The 18,298-nt window shown below is 35.3% G+C and overlaps 1 protein-coding gene across 1 annotated transcript in view; it reads right to left on the reverse strand.

The window, feature by feature from the left end:
* The window catches only part of LOC125671320 (ankyrin repeat domain-containing protein 40-like), a 12,205-nt gene extending 372 nt beyond the window's left edge, over nucleotides 1–11,833 (reverse strand). The window contains exons 1-4 of the mRNA XM_048906900.2: nucleotides 11,673–11,833; nucleotides 8,540–8,688; nucleotides 5,898–6,056; nucleotides 1–3,079 (exon numbers count right to left, since the gene is read on the reverse strand). The exon at nucleotides 1–3,079 is cut by the window's left edge and continues 372 nt beyond it. Of these exons, the coding sequence (XP_048762857.1) occupies nucleotides 2,787–3,079; nucleotides 5,898–6,056; nucleotides 8,540–8,688; nucleotides 11,673–11,800 (729 nt within the window). The 5' untranslated portion in view covers nucleotides 11,801–11,833 and the 3' untranslated portion in view covers nucleotides 1–2,786. The remainder of the gene's footprint in view (nucleotides 3,080–5,897; nucleotides 6,057–8,539; nucleotides 8,689–11,672) is intronic.
* Between the last annotated feature and the right edge of the window lie 6,465 nt (nucleotides 11,834–18,298).

Here is an 18,298-nt window from a genome sequence, read left to right on the forward strand (position 1 = left end):
CATAGTAATTTTGATACACACACCCCCCCCCCCCCCCTTCACACACACAAAAGGTCTTGTCACAAGAAATACAGCCTACTCCAAATATATTGAAATTTAGGGAACCAACCTGATTGTTCATTTTATCCAAAGATCAATATAACTGATGTTAGACTATTATATAAATAATGTTACTGAGGATTTATTTTCATTTCAATATAAGAGCTAGTAATTCAATACAAGCTACTTTAAAGTGAAATATGAAAGTCCCATCACAACCACTCAAAGATTATGGCCAAGGTTAAAGTTTTTCAAAAGTAGATCAAGGCCAAGTCATGAGGTCAAAAATTTTGGTACCAATTTGTCACATGGAATACACATGGGAATTATGAAAGCCCTATCACTAAGCATTCAAAAGTTACGGCCAAGGTCAAAGTTTTTCAAAAGTAGGTCAATCCAAGGTCATGAGATCAAAAAAATTTGGTACCAAAAGAAGCAGTCTGATTAAAATCAAACCTCTCAGTTGCAGTGACTGTATATTGAGCAAAGAAAAGTGTTGTCACAAGGAATACTGGATGAAATATGAAAGCCCCAGCACTAAACCCTTTGTAAACAGACATATAGACCAAAAACTGAATCTCCAATGGCTATAAATGATGTGAAATACAGTAAATGCTTTTGGATATGAAAGAAACAAGAGGTACAAAAGACATATTGTTCATCTGAACATGAACAACATTAAATCCCAACAAAAGCTCTGCAATGTGGGGCTTATTCCCTCACAATTAGTGTCTACAAGCTTTTTCTATACAGTCCTGTAGCGACCCTAACTTTTGAATCCAAAAATCAACAGGGCTCTTCCTCTCTTGATAACAAAGCTACATCGATATATCAAATCTGGCACACACAGGAAAATTAAGACCCACCCTGGCCCAAATTTAGTGTGATCAAACTTATTCTAAACTACATGAGGATGCTTGAATATTCATTTCATTTGATATATTATGCCTTTGTGGTTTCTAAAAGGTTTTCCTATGTATCCCATAATGTAAAAATTTAAACCCCTTTGAGACCCCATCTTGAAGTCAAAAGTCATGTTGTAAATTTTTTTTTATCCACACCACATGCTGATGCTTGCATTGTTAATTTGTGTGATTCTTGACAAAAAGGTTAAAATTTTTCCTATACATGTATATATTCCAACGTAACACTTCGAACCCCTATTGTGGTCCTGCCAAGGGCTAGGGATCATCGTTTGAACAAACTTAGTCTTCTTTATCTAAGGATGTTTTCATACTCATTTCTTGCTTTTTAGTCCCCTACTGACGAAGTCGAAGGGGACTTTAGGTTTACGCTACGTCCGTCTGTCCGTCAGCCCAGTTTTCCACACTTTTTTTCTCTGTTCTTGCAGATATTTATTTTATATTTGGTATGTTGCTTTGCCATAACAAGTTACAGATCAAGTTAATTTTTCACTTAGTTATGGCCCTTGAACGTAGAAAAATAGCATGAACTATCAGTTTTCTTTACATTTTTTGGTTGTGCTTGCAGATATTCATTTGATATTTGGTACATTGCTCTGCCCTAACAAGTTTCAGATCAAATTCGAATTTCGTCTCCGTCCGTTGATTTTTCAGTAAGTTATGGCCCTTGGACTTAGAAAAATAGGATGAATTGTTAGTTTACATCCAAGTTTCTTATCTCTGTAGATAAGAATACTACACTCATTAAAACTTCTAGCATAGTAATACAACAATGTAGCTAAATTATTCATGATCACCTACATGTCACAGTTTATTGACTTGGTTAAAGACCTAAACCTAATTATAAATTTGTCTTTTTTCCTGGTTTAGTCTCTACTCGAATAGTAGTTGATTTCCAACCATTCCTCTCCTGGTTTCCCAATTTTCCCCTCTACCATAACCTACATAATAAACTTTGAATATTGTTGTGGTACAGTAATTTTTGCAACTAGTAGGGGACTATTGTCATGCATTACTCTCAGAATGCTTGTTTAGTTCAGTGATGCTTGAGGAAAAAGATATTTTTTAAGACATCATACCTTATTTCTTCATACATTTGAATGGAGCTAGACCTTTCATCTCCACAAACTTCAAACTCTTTCACCCAAGAAGGTTTTGAGACAAATTTGATTTATTTTTGATCTGTGGTTATTAGAAGATGAAAATGTGAAAAGTTTGCAGATGAATAACAAATAAACCTCGGTTTAGATTTCATTTCAAGTATTAAAGCAAACATAATATATGTACATGTAAATGAATGAATTAAATGAACTCCTGAATACTGACAGATCTACATAATTATAGACATTTGAGAGAGAAAAATCTACTAATTTCTATGGCACATAACATGCATAAAACTGCTACTATGCATAAATTGATTTAGGTATCATTTGAATTTAAGATGTGAGTAGTTTCTTTTTTACACTCATAAAACATTATTAAGAGGCCTATATGTTTATGTTAGAATTGTGAACTTTACTGGCTTGTGTTCAGATAGCCTACAATACAAGTTTAGGATCTTTCAGTAATTTAGACAGAATTTGTCAAATTAATATGCAGGAATCCTCTTAAAGTGTGGATTGTGTTGAGTCCTCTTGAAGTGTGGATTGTGTTAGTTTAATCCGAGACGTTGAATAAAGAGGTCTAAAATTTCTTACATTCAAGTGTGTATCTGTGTAACCATGGTGATAGCTGTGGCCTATTGTATTGATAGTACATACATGTATTATATAACACCTTGTACATTGCTTTATCTATGAACAAAGTGGACATTGGATTTCTACTCTAATACAGAATTCTGTGAGACATTGAAAGTCCATACTGCCCTGGTCGAGGAGTTTCCGAGTTATTGAGCACAATCTCAAGCTCCTGGAAATCAGTCAGCCGCGCAACATCTTTATCCTTGCGTACAATGGTATTAGGCAATTTTCTTACTTTGAACACTTGTCCCTTTTGCACACCAAGTTCCTGACAACAAACAGAGAGCAGTCTGTCGAACGACAGGCAAGCTTTGTCCAGTTCCACCTCAATATAGTCCCGCTCTTCACTGTTTCCCACACGCACTTTGATCACAAGCTCTGTAGAATAACAATTACAGATAATTACATATTTAAAATGAATTGTGCATTGCACTATATAGCTGTAACAGGAAGAGAGAAAATGCAATGGACCAGACCGGGATTTAAACCAGGGCCCCTGAATCTCTAGTCAGGTGTTCTACAAAATAAGCTATCTGGCCACCATCAATCGAACCCATCTGACTGCCATATAACTTTTACAATCAATGTGTAAAATTTGAGCTTTTATTTGTGTCAATATTCATTGCCTTACTGATTCTAATCTATCGATTTTGTAGATAGAACATAAACAAGTAAACCTAGGGTTGGACATCGGTACTGTTACCAAGACTACCATTCTACATCATTTAAATGGCACTGTTACCAAGACTACCATACTAAATCATTTAAATGGCACTGTTACCAAGACTACCATACTAAATGAATAAAATGCCATTTTAATTTATACCAGTTCTAATCATTAGTATTGCACTTCTTTTGATAGAACAGATTACCTGATAAATCTAAAAAAAATAAATAAATATACGATCCAAATCAATAGATGAGAAACTATGAATGCTTTACCACAGTCCTGGGGACATTGCACTGATTAACGACACTAGTTACAAACACAATTTTTTCAAAAGTGATGAAAACAAAAACAACATTCATTTTTTGGTATAAGTGAAATGAATTTGATTTACTGTTTGGAATGTAATTTATTCCTATGGTCTCTTAGTCCAAAACAGTGGGGAGAAATTTATATAGAGTTATGTAGGGAGGGATAATATACTGCATTTTGAACATCATAGAACATAATTCATGAGTCCCTTATTTTTTTAGGAATTTTATATTTGTAAATTTGTACTTATTACAATTAACCCATGCATCCACTTTTTTTTGTATCAAGTGTCAACACTTAAAGCAGACCATTTCTGGTCTGTTCCAGTTTTCTCCCCGAGAGCTACAGTTCTGTCGCTATAATTAACTATAGCGATGTGTGCTGTATCCATGAGAGCTACAGTTCTGTAGCTATAATTAACTATAGTGAAATGATTGTAATTCAATGATTTGAACAAGAAAATGGAGAGATTGACGAAAATATTGATGAAGGTAAACACTAAAGAATATTTTCAAATTGGTCAGACACACTGTTTTAAAAGGTATTTCAACAAGAGGTACTGTGAGCAATGCTCACTAAGAATACCCCCCGCTTACCCCAATCTCCCAAAGGGTGTTGTTAATAGGTATAAATTACCTCTTTCCTGAGTGTAAGAATATGGTATGCCTTTGTAGAAGAAAATGGAAGATGTAGTCCGAACACAAATCCATGGCATAAACCTATAATTTTGACCTTGAGATCAAAGGTCAAGGTCATAAAGAGGTCATGAATGTACATGACACATAGTCTCAAGGTGATACACCCATGTCTTATGGTATGACTAAGTCAAAACCTTATAATCAATTTTGACCTTGAGGTCAAAGTTCAAGGTCATATAAAGGTCATGAAGGTACCGTCTCATGGTGATACACTCATGTGTCAAATATGGTATGCCTATGTCAAAGAACAAAGAAGTCATGGCCCTGACATGAATCCATTGTAAAAACCTTTAATTTTGACCTTGAGATCAAGGTCATATGGAGGTCATGAAGGTACCCGACACATCGTCTCATGGTGATACACTCATGTGTCAAATATGGTATGCCTATGTCAAAGAACAAAGAAGTTATGGCCCGGACACGGATCTGCAGACAGACAGACGGACAGACAGACAGTGATTCCTATATACCCCCCTGAACTTCGTTTGGGGGGTATAATAATTGACCTTTTATATTCAGTGAATTTTTATTTTCATTAAATGTTATGAAATTACTTATCAATCATCACTGCCCAGCTAATTGATAAACAAGTATTAGAATATCAAATGTGATAATATAGAGACTTGTAAAAAATAACACTGTTGTCAGAATTGTTAATAGAAATTTTGTATATCTGCTACTTCAATTAATTGTATATAACCTTTTTCAAATGTTAATCAAAAATTCCCCAACAGATGTTTGGTTTTAAATCAAATAAAAATTTCCCCAATAGTTTTAAATCAAATCAAAAATTCCTCAACAGATGTTTGGTTTTAAATCAATGTTAAAGTACTTCCTTATTTTGCTGTAGTACTGAAAACAGTATTGAAAGAATTCCTTTATTGTTTCAGAAACACTGATGCAGTGTTGTACTATGTGTTAAGCCTAAAGTTAAACAGATTTTTGTTGTGCACAAGGGAAAACTTCAGCAATAGCTTATGTAAGATAGTAATTTTTATTTAAAGTCGAAAATATTTACATTGAACAAGAAACGTGAAAAATGTGTTTGTGAAACACAAATGCCCCCGATAATGGCCAGTTCCAAAGATGGCCAAGGTCATAAGGAAAAATATCTTGGTACCAGGAGAAAGATCTTTTCACAAGAAATGCTCATGTGTAATATGAAAGCTCTAATATTCACCATTTAGAATTTATGACCAATGTAGGTCAAATGCCAAGGTCAAAAGGTATAGTACCCAGGGAAAGGTCTTGTCACAAGGAGTTCTCATGTGAAATATCAAAGCTCTAGCACTTACTGTTCAAAAGTTAATAGCAAGGTTAAAGTTTCAGACAGAATGACAGAAAGGACAAAAACAATATAGCACCGATCTTCGATCTCGGGGGCATAAAAAGCTCTTCAACTGATTATATAGCATAAGACATGTAGCACAAGTGGTACATTGAGATGTGATATTAACCATTCTTTTTGTGCACAACGGATATCTGTAGGAATATTTTATTACGTGAGTTTAATATTAACCATTGTTGGACGTGCAGTTCTGCTCCTGGAAACTGACGACATTTTCTCTGCTGGAGTCTGTTGACTTCTGAACAACTGGTTGTGTATATGGGAAGGGTGGATTTGCTAAGTAATTTGGGGTTATAGGGAGATCCTTCTGTTTAGTCTCAATGTTGGTGCCTAAATGAAATAAATAAACCATAAACTTCAATTAGAAGTGTTGCATATGAAATACTATAATTAGAAATACCAAGATGCATTTGTGAAAACACTCTGATCCCAGCCGTAGCCAAGTCCTGCTATGGTCAATTTGACATGTGGCCTTGTCCTTTATAAAATATAGTATCCATCATGTATACACTTTACAGGTTATAGATGTGGACAAACAGGCAAATAGACAGATCAATCGGAGAGATCTATATAGACAGACAGATCAATCAGAGAGATCTATACAGATAAATAGATCAATCAGAGAGATCTATACAGACAAATAGATCAATCAGAGAGATCTATATAGACAAATAGATCAATCAGAGAGATCTATACAGACAAATAGATCAATCAGAGAGATCTATATAGACAAATAAATCAATCAGAGAGATCTATATAGACAAATAGATAAATCAGAGAGATCTATATATACAAATAGATCAATCAGAGAGATCTATACAGACAAATAGATCAATCAAAGAGATCTATACAGACAAATAGATCAATCAGAGAGATCTATATAGGCAAATAGATCAATCAGAGAGATCTATACAGACAAATAGATCTACACAGACAAATAGATCAATTAGAGAGATCTATATAGACAAATAGATCAATCAGAGAGATCTATACAGACAAATAGATCAATCAGAGAGATCTATACAGACAAATAGATCAATCAGAGAGATCTATACAGACAAATAGATCAATCAAAGAGATCTATATAGACAAATAGATCAATCAGAGAGATCTATATAGACAAATAGATCAATCAGAGAGATCTATACAGACAAATAGATCAATCAAAGAGATCTATACAGACAAATAGAACTATACAGACAAATAGATCAATCAGAGAGATCTATACAGACAAATAGATATATACAGACAAATAGATCAATCAGAGAGATCTATATAGACAAATAGATTAATCAAAGAGATCTATACAGACAAATAGATCAATCAAAGAGATCTATACAGACAAATAGATCAATCAAAGAGATCTATACAGACAAATAGATCTATACAGACAAATAGATCAATCAGAGAGATCTATACAGACAAATAGATCTATACAGACAAATAGATCAATCAGAGAGATCTATATAGACAAATAGATCAATCAAAGAGATCTATACAGACAAATAGATCAATCAAAGAGATCTATACAGACAAATAGATCTATACAGACAAATAGATCAATCAGAGAGATCTATATAGACAAATAGATCAATCAGAGAGATCTATACAGACAAATAGATCAATCAGAGAGATCTATACAAACAAATAGATCAATCAGAGAGATCTATACAGACAAATAGATCTATACAGACAAATAGATCAATCAGAGAGATCTATATAGACAAATAGATCAATCAGAGAGATCTATACAGACAAATAGATCAATCAAAGAGATCTATACAGACAAATAGATCAATCAAAGAGATCTATACAGACAAAGAGATCTATATAGACAAATAGATCAATCAAAGAAATCTATACAGACAAATAGATCAATCAGAGAGATCTATATAGACAAATAGATCAATCAAAGAGATCTATACAGACAAATAGATCAATCAGAGAGATCTATACAGACAAATAGATCAATCAGAGAGATCTATACAAACAAATAGATCAATCAGAGAGATCTATACAGACAAATAGATCTATACAGACAAATAGATCAATCAGAGAGATCTATATAGACAAATAGATCAATCAGAGAGATCTATACAGACAAATAGATCAATCAAAGAGATCTATACAGACAAAGAGATCTATACAGACAAATAGATGAATCAAAGAGATCTATACAGACAAATAGATCAATCAAAGAGATCTATACAGACAAAGAGATCTATATAGACAAATAGATCAATCAAAGAGATCTATACAGACAAATAGATCAATCAGAGAGATCCATATAGACAAATAGATCAATCAAAGAGATCTATACAGACAAATAGATCTATACAGATAAATAGATCAATAAGAGAGATCTATATAGACAAATAGATCAATCAAAAAGATCTATACAGACAAATAGATCAATCAGAGAGATCTATACAGACAAATAGATCAATAAGAGAGATCTATATAGACAAATAGATCAATCAAAGAGATCTATACAGACAAAGAGATCTATATAGACAAATAGATCAATCAAAAAGATCTATACAGACAAATAGATCAATCAGAGAGATCTATACAGAGAAATAGATCAATCAGAGAGATCTATATAGACAAATAGATCAATCAAAGAGATCTATACAGACAAATAGATCTATACAGACAAATAGATCAATCAGAGAAATCTATACAGACAAATAGATCAATCAGAGAGAAATAAGACAATAAGACCCAATCTTTACATTCAGAAGTAAAAAAAACTTAAGTAAGTTACTAATTTTTTTTTCACATTGTTTACTCCCATGAAAATCTGATCTAACCTCCTAGCATATTCTTGATGTCCATGTAGGTTGTCAGCTGAACCGCGATTTCCCCCGTGTTGGTTTTGATATTCTTATCAGCACCATGTAGAAGTAGATAGGACACCAGACTGCTGTGATTTCTTTTGGCTGCCCAATGTAAAGCTGTCCTGCAAAGATGAAATTCAGTGCTACAAAATTACTGGCTAAAAAACTACCGCTGTCCTGCAAAAATGAAATTCAGTACTACAAAATTACTGGCTAAATAAACTACCACTGTTCTGTAAAGACAAAACGCAGTCTGCTACAAAATCACTGGCTAAACAAACTAAAGCTGTTCTGTAAAGACAAAACACAATGCTACAAAATTACTGGCTAAATAATCTACTGCTGTTCTGTAAAGACAAAACGCAGAGCTACAAAATTACTGGCTAAATAAACTATTGTTGTTCTGTAAAGATGAAATTCTGTGCTACAGTTGGCAACGTCAACCAAGATACACATTTTCAATTTTATCTTCACTTGTACAAACTCAATTCTAATCCTTTTGATTTTATATATATTTTAAAGATATGTACAAAACAGTACTTCTCTTCAAATAATTCATCATAATCATCTAAAGACAAATATCTTATTGATTCATTATAAGAGGATATCTTGTATGACTGATTATCAATCAATTACTTGTAATCCCACACATACCATATTTTTCAGAGGTTACCCCAGGATTCTGTATGGGACAAAATGAATTATTCTTGGAGAAAATGTGTATTTCTTTAGCAGAAAATGTGTATTTCTTTAGCAGAAAATGTGTATTTCTTTAGCAGAAAACATACCCACTGAAGATTCACACTATTCAAAAATGAAAACTACATGTTAATATTGTAATGGAGAATTAGGAGGTTGTCCTTGCCTTGCAGTTGTCCGTGACAGACAAGACCCTTGGGTGGCTTGATTTTAACCAGAACAACTGGTTGGAGCTCAGTGAGAATGTTCCAAGATTCAGAGTAGCCGCCAGTCAAATTACCACAATCAAGCCAAACCTTGCTGCGATTTAATGTGGCATTTTTACAAAATTGATCCCATTGGTTTGAAATTGCCTCTGTCCTCTTTTGCTGAGTATGTTTTTCCACTTATCAATTTGAAACTTGTGGTAATTTTTTTGTTATGAGTGTGGCACATATTACAAACTTTTTCAATGGATGAATCTTGAGAAGGATGAAGTATCAGGTGAAACAATCCCAAAGATTAGGAGATTATTGTATTATAGAGGGCAAAGCCCTCTCAAGGCCCACTGGGCTTTGAGAGCAGATTTCTCTCTATAGGTAACACATATAAATACACTTTTAAAAGGAAATGAAAAATTAAACCGTTATCTATCAAACTTGAAAATTTTGGTCAAAATGGTGTAGATTCAAATGATACCGCTAGGACATGTATTTCTCCATTTTGATCTTGTATACCCAAGTTCACATCATTCTGAGATAAATTTCGTAAAAGCAATTAGGCCCTAATCCATATTTTCTTAATCATATACAATAGTCGCTCCTCGATTTATGGAATTGTATCATGTCTCCTATGTTTGTAAATTTGCTAAATACCGACGCTGAATATGATGTCACAATGTACTGTTTACATTAATTACGTTATATTTCCTGCATTCCTTGATTAGGCGGATCAAATGTCTAAAGCAGGGCTTGAAGCTAGCTTTTCATGCCGCCAGTCCAACCGGACTTATGGGGTATAATATCAACCAGTCCGCAGAAAAAAATACCAGTCCGACAAAGTTTTCCAGAAATAATTAAACATATTCCGTTAATGTTATCAAAATGAAATTCAACTCAATATGCCTCAGACAATATTGTAACACTTAATATGTGGGATTCGTCTGATATCTACAGATCAAAGTACATGTAGATCTATGCCAAATGTGTGTATAAAATTTCAAAAGTATATTTTCCAAAATGATGCTTTAGAAAATTTACCAGTCCCATCGGACTGACTAAAACAAATATCAGTCAGTCCGCCAGACTTTTAACCAGTCACAGACTGACGGGCATATGTTAATTTCGAGCCCTGTAAAGTGTTAAGATGCTTTGATAGAACTCTGTCCTCACATGTTAGGTATGAACTTATTTCTTGACCTGATATGGATATAGATTCTAATGCCAATACTTTTTGCTTCGCCCTTAAAAACTGTCACACCATAAGACATATTACTTTATAGACAGGCACGGCGATGAGGTGCATAACACTAAGAAAATCTGCTAATCTCAGAGAGATTCGTCGAGGCTGGATATTAGGACTAATTCCTCCAAAGAGGCCTCAATCCAAAATATCCTGCCTCTTTGGAAGCATCAGTCCAAATATCCAGCCTCTTTGGAAGCATCAGTCCAAATATCCAGCCTCTTTGGAGGCGTCAGTCCAATATCCAGCCCCTGGCTTCGGTGGCGTCAGCTCAATGAATCTCGCTGAGATTCTTTGAACCCACATCAACAACATCTGTAATACAGCCTACAGAACACTAGGATTCCTCAGATGAAACATACATATCTCATCAAGGAGCATCAAGAGAAAGCATATAAATCACTCGTCAGACCTCAACTTGAGTACCCATACCAACATGGACACATAGACCAGCTAGAAAAAAGTATAAAGAAGAGATGCCAGATATGTGACAGGCAGACACAGAAATAGATCCAGCGTAGGCCACATGATAGAACAATTGCAGTGGCTAAGTCTACAACAATGCAGAAAGGAATCACAAATGACTATGATGTACAAGATCATCGACAATAAAGTAGCTATAGACCAACAGAAGTACTTCAGCAAGCCTACCAGAACATCACGGCATTCACAACACCATACACTCGCAAGGAAGGACTGCAGGAAATGAATGGTCATTCTTCATCAACACGGTACGGGACTGGAACAACCTGCCTCCGGATATCACCTCAGCAGCATCACTTGAGATGTTCAAATCTTAAGTGAACAACCTTTTCCACCACTAAATAGACTGTTTTTACCCTGTTTTTAACCACATGCGTATACTCACCAACTGGCAGAATATTCAATGAGTTGAAGGAGGCCAGCAATTGGAAGAAAAAGAAGATTGACACAACACTAGACAGGATTCACACAATAACTCTCTTACCATCCATTAATTTTATTTTGGCTGTTGATGTTGACACCTGAGGATTCTATTAACGATTTCACGGATTCTAGGTCGCCAATGCATGCTGCTTCTCTTAGCTGCTCTTCATGATCAGACGAGCTGTCCATTTTTTACAACAGGAAACAAATTGAGCTCAGTAAAATACAGAATCTTAACGAACTAAAATTCCGGTTGAACGAAATTAACCTCGATTCAATATTATTATTATCATTCACGTAAATACAAAAAATTTGTGCAGTAAAAAGACCTAAAGAATGAACAAGGAGGTATTGGAAATTTATTTAAGTTATTTTATCTGGCGGCCGCCACTTAATTACATGGCGGCTGCCAATATTGCAAAAACAATCGCTGTGTGATTATTTTGAGTACGCAAACACACAGCATCGTTTTTCAAAGTGTAGGGACAGTCGGAGGAGAAATTGTCTTCTACAATTGTTGACAGGCAGAAAAGGAACCTAAAATGTCTCTTTTGCCCAAACTTCGTACTCCTGAATTGGAGGGAGGGGGCTCCGTTCGTCCTTCAATTTATCAGTTCGTTCATTATTACATTTTTACCATTCATTACTACCACCAAAAGAGTGGGGATGGGGGCCAATCCGCCAATTAATCTTATTTCACGTGTGAAAATAACTTAGTTTGTGTGTGAAAATAACCGAAATTGAACGTTGTAAAAAAAAAAAAAAAAAAAAAAAAAAAGGGAGGGTCAGCCCCATATGGTTCTTAACAGTACAATCGAAAAACAATAATTTAATGCTCTTAATTGTATATATATATATCACATACATATTACTAAGCATTGGGGAGGAATTGTACCCCTTTCATTTTGAGAGAGAGAGATAGAGAAAGAGAGAGAGAGGAGTTCCATAACTGGAGACAATTGTACTGGTTTGTAGGTTAATGTACTGGTTTGCAGTTTGGTGTATTGGTTTGTAGGTTGATGTATTGGTTTGTAGTTTTTTGTATTGGTTTGTAGGTTGATGTATTGGTTTGCAGTTTGATGTACTGGTTTGTAGTTTGTTGTATTGGTTTGTAGTTTGTTGTATTGGTTTGTAGTTTTTTGTATTGGTTTGTAGGTTGATGTACTGGTTGTTAGGTTGATGTACTGGTTTGTAGTTTGATGTACTGGTTTGTAGTTTGTTGTATTGGTTTGTAGTTTGTTGTATTGGTTTGTAGTTTTTTGTATTGGTTTGTAGGTTGATGTACTGGTTGTTAGGTTGATGTACTGGTTTGTAGTTTGATGTACTGGTTTGTAGTTTGTTGTATTGGTTTGTAGTTTGTTGTATTGGTTTGTAGTTTTTTGTATTGGTTTGTAGTTTGTTGTATTGGTTTGTAGGTTGATGTATTGGTTTGTAGGTTGATGTATTGGTTTGTAGGTTGATGTATTGGTTTGTAGTTTGTTGTATTGGTTTGTAGGTTGATGTATTAGTTTGTAGTTTGTTGTATTGATTTGTAGTTTGTTTTATTAGTTTGTAGTTTGATGTATTGGTTTGTAGTTTGATGTACTGGTTTGTAGGTTGATATATTGGTTTGTAGGTTGATGTATTGGTTTGTAGTTTGATGTATTGGTTTGTAGGTTGATGTATTGGTTTGTAGGTTGATGTATTGGTTTGTAGGTTGATGTATTGGTTTGTAGTTTGTTGTACTGGTTTGTAGGTTGATGTATTGGTTTGTATTTTGATGTATTGGTTTGTAGGTTGATGTATTGGTTTGTAGGTTAATGTACTGGTTTGTAGGTTGATGTACTGGTTTGTAGTTTGTTGTATTGGTTTGTAGGTTGATGTATTGGTTTGTAGTTTGGTGTATTGGTTTGTAGTTTGTTGTATTGGTTTGTAGTTTGTTGTATTGGTTTGTAGGTTGATGTATTGGTTTGTAGTTTGTTGTATTGGTTTGTAGTTTGTTGTATTGGTTTGTAGGTTGATGTATTGGTTTTTAGTTTGTTGTATTGGTTTGTAGTTTGATGTATTGGTTTGTAGGTTGATGTACTGGTTTGTAGTTTGTTGTATTGGTTTGTAGGTTGATGTACTGGTTTGTAGGTTGATGTATTGGTTTGTAGTTTGAGGTATTGGTTTGTAGGTTGATGTATTGGTTTGTAGTTTGTTGTATTGGTTTGTAGTTTGTTGTATTGGTTTGTAGTTTGTTGCATTGGTTTGTAGGTTGATGTATTGGTTTTTAGTTTGTTGTATTGGTTTGTAGTTTGATGTATTGGTTTGTAGGTTGATGTACTTGTTTGTAGTTTGTTGTATTGGTTTGTAGGTTGATGTATTGGTTTGTAGTTTGATGTATTGGTTTGTAGGTTGATGTATTAGTTTGTAGGTTGATGTATTGGTTTGTAGGTTGATGTATTGGTTTGTAGGTTGATGTATTGGTTTGTAGGTTGATGTATTGGTTTGTAGGTTGATGTATTGGTTTGTAATTTGATGTATTGGTTTGTAGTTTGATGTATTGGTTTGTAGGTCGATGTATTGGTTTGTAGGTTGATGTATTGGTTTGTAGGTTGATGTATTGGTTTGTAGGTTGTTGTATTGTTTGTAGGTTGATGTATTGGTTTGTAGGTTGATGTATTGGTTAGTTTTTTGGTGTATTGGTTTTTAGTTTGTTGTACTGGTTTGTAGGTTGATGTATTGGTTTGTATTTTGATGTATTGGTTTGTAGGTTGATGTATTGGTTTGTAGGTTAATGTACTGGTTTGTAGGTTGATGTATTGGTTTGTAGGTCGATGTATTGGTTTGTAGGTTGATGTATTGGTTTGTAGGTTGATGTATTGGTTTGTAGTTTGATGTATTGGTTTGTAGGTTGATGTATTGGTTTGTAATTTGATGTATTGGTTTGTAGGTTGATGTATTGGTTTGTAGGTCGATGTATTGGTTTGTAGGTTGATGTATTGGTTTGTAGGTTGATGTATTGGTTTGTAGTTTGTTGTATTGGTTTGTAGGTTGATGTATTGGTTTGTAGGTTGATGTATTGGTTAGTTTTTTGGTGTATTGGTTTTTAGTTTGTTGTACTGGTTTGTAGGTTAATGTACTGGTTTGTAGGTTGATGTACTGGTTTGTAGTTTGATGTATTGGTTTGTAGTTTGTTGTATTGGTTTGTAGGTTGATGTATTGGTTTGTAGTTTGTTGTATTGGTTTGTAGTTTGTTGTATTGGTTTGTAGGTTGATGTATTGGTTTGTAGTTTGTTGTATTGGTTTCTAATTTGTGTATTGGTTTGTAGTTTTTTTGTATTGGTTTCTAGTTTGATCCAACGTCGGCGACCCCACCCCTCGTCTATTGTGTTTCCCCTGACCTCTGACCTCTGAGACTGTGACCCTCCGTTCTGAAATTTATGGATTCGAAACTAATTGCACATGGTATTAAATCAACTTCGGATATGTACTTTGTGCTTACTCACCCCCCTTTCCAACTTTTAAAACTTTGTATCAGTCAAGCCGAAAGCCTTGTGACGTCAAGGGGGTGGGGGGGGGGCGAATTTTATTTTTATGTGATAACTTTCACAGGGGCCTAAGATACCATTTTAAATTATCATAATTCAAAGAGTTCGGTTATATAATCTGTGTCGTTTCGGTAGGTTTCGTTTCGTTTCGGCAGATCTCGTTTCGTTTTGCACTTTACAGGTACCCGGTTAAATTGTCATTCTCTATCATCGGCTCAATACATTCAACCATTCAACAATGTCAAGTCTACAGGATGTAATCCCATATTCTCTTAGCGCAGATCGCTGATCTTTTTGAATGAAGTTCAATGGAGAAATAACCAACACTACCGAATTTTTTCTGGTCTATCCAAAGCTAATTATACGTAATTTGCATTGCAAAGTTTTAACTTAAAAGTAATTGGGGGAAAATTGAGCTTGAAGTTTGGAATTTCATGTGACTCCTCGCCATCTTTAGAAATAAACCTGATAGATAATAATTTTCAAACTCAGTAACCTTTACCTGGTAGCTGGCTATCGGTAATTATAACTTTTTATCTTGTAGTAGTAGCTGGCTACGAGTAGCTAAATAACTTTCCTCACCTTTAGTAGTTGGCTACTAGTAGCTAACTTTCACCTGGTTCAAGTAGCTGGGTACTAGTAACCAACTTTTCTCTTTTAAACATTTAGTGGTAAATTTAAATCAATATAAGACATATTATCGGGCTCACGGCAGGCGTGACTGGTCGGCAGGGGATGCTCGCTTCTCCTGGGCATCTGATCCCACCTCTGGTGCGTCCAGAGGTCGTGTTCACCCAGCCCTTCATTTATATTTTTATTAGTAAAATTTTGTTTCTACTGACGAAGGGACGGGTCGTCCCTAGGGCTTATCGAATTGTTCTCTCTCTCTCTCTCTCTCTCTCTCTCTCTCTGTTGCCTCTCTCTCTCTGTTGCATCATCGTATGTCAAAGACACTTTTATGTAAGGAGAAAGAATTTTGAAAAAGAAACCCAGCTACTCGGAGTTTGTTTAATTTTCTTTTCAACAAGTCAAACAAACACAATCAAAATTCATATGGATGTTTTCTAATTGAAATTGATAAGTGATGGTGAAAACAAAAGGAGATCTACATATGTATTTGTCTGTCATAACGCTATCACTCGCTTCACGAAATATTTTTGGGAAACTAACACAATATTATGCGGAACATAACATGAAATATTTCCCGGTGTAATTAGCCACTATCCCCAGTTTCCGTGTATAACACTCTAATTATATGCGATTTCAAGTCCAATTAAAATAGCTATCGGTAAGATGTACAGGATGGCTAGTAGATCTGATCTGCACAACTGTTCCATCTAGCGGTGCATTGAAACATCACAATAATACTGACATAGCGTAATTAACTGAGTACAGGGTCAACCAAAACGGCAGGAAAAATTGGAGTAAAAAGTCAAGACTGCTTTGTTGAATATCAAGAATTTTAACCCAACCCCCCAACCCCCAACTCCCCGAAATTTAATTCACTTATTGACATTGGCGCATTCTGTTGTTCTGACGCACTATTCATGGTAACATTGCCACGTTTTTCAATGTTAACTTCAGAAAAGACCTTCTCGGGTAATGAGACTATCTCTAAAGACTGCTTTCTATCATGGGGCTGTGATTGATTGATTATTGTTTAACACCCCTTTCGAGAATGTTTCACTATATGGCGGCGCGGTGAAGAGCTGCAAAACTTAGGTCTATGCTCAGCGCTAACGGCCTTTGAGCAGGGAGGGATCTTTATCGTGCTACAGATGCTGTGACACGGGACCTCGGTTTTTGCGGTCTCATCCAAAGGACCGCCCTATATTTAGTAGTCCCTTACGACGAGCAAGGGGTACTGAGGATCTACTTTAATCCCGTGGGGCTGTGTATTCCTATGTTAACCTTTCTGTACTATCAAAGTGCTCCATCTTTGCACTGGGAGCCACATGTTTATGTCAGGGAAACTAAGGGACCACTAATTGGGAAAACACGGACCCCTGGGCATACCAGAGGTGGTATCAGATGTCCAGGAGGAGTAAGCATCCCCTGTTACCGGTCACACACGCTGTGAGCCCAATGTCTTGATCAGGTAGACAGAGTAATCCGTAGTCAAAATCAATGTGCCAAGAATGGCCTAACATCGGTATAAACGCGTCAAACAGCATTTGACCTAATACCGGGTCTTTTGGATATTACCTCAAAAACGGAGGCTCCGCGTTGCGACAGGCGTTGGCAAACCCTCTCTGCCACAGCTCTGAGCGCTAAGCATAGGTCTCAATCTGTGATGCTTCACCTACAGCTGGTGACGTCTCTAGTCTGAGTGAAACATTATTGACGGGACCAAAACAAACAAACAAACAATCAATCGTCATGATTAAGCTCAGTCTTGTTTTCCAGCATATTTCAAATCGAAGTCCCTACAATTGCATCCAAACTTTTTTTTACTTTAGAAACAAGCTTTATGTACAGCGCATAAATATAGAGAGTTGAGCAAACCATCTCATACTGCAATACTCACACTACAAAACTTCGTTGATTAGTCGTTTTATCGATAAATAAGCTTGCTTTTGAGAAAACAACAGTGACTAACATTAAGAATACTCTACTGGATATTTGGTAATGAACAATCAGTTGTTTGAAATCGTGATTATAAAATTCTTACTGATGAGGTCAGCTGCCTGTTTTTGATGACCGTAATGTTTACTACGGTCATCGGCTTGTACACGGTGAAAAATACACACAACACGAGCGTCTCTACATTACAACGACATATACAAAACAGGATTGTCCCTGCATTACAATTACATTGTAGATATACACAACACCAGCCACATTTCCAGTTGTTTTCTTTGTGATAACCCTTTGAAGCTCAAATGTGTTAATTTCCCCACATGCATGTAATTTCTCAATTGTTTGCAAATCAACAAATTGTCATGAAGTCAGTGGGCATGAAAATTAACATTGAATGTCATTTGTATTTCAATTTCTATCATACATGTGTAGTATTTTTGATATAGAAATGTTATATTTTGCATTTCAAATATCAATAGAAGAAATCATTGTCTAGTTTGTTGACAGAGACACTCAACGTTTTAAATGTCCATGATAAATAATTGTCTTCCTATAAAAAAAACCCCCACTATTCACAAGGTACATCACGCCACCA

The sequence above is a fragment of the Ostrea edulis genome, chromosome 4 (genome assembly GCF_947568905.1).
Source record: "Ostrea edulis chromosome 4, xbOstEdul1.1, whole genome shotgun sequence".
Classification (NCBI taxonomy): Eukaryota; Metazoa; Mollusca; class Bivalvia; order Ostreida; family Ostreidae; genus Ostrea; species Ostrea edulis.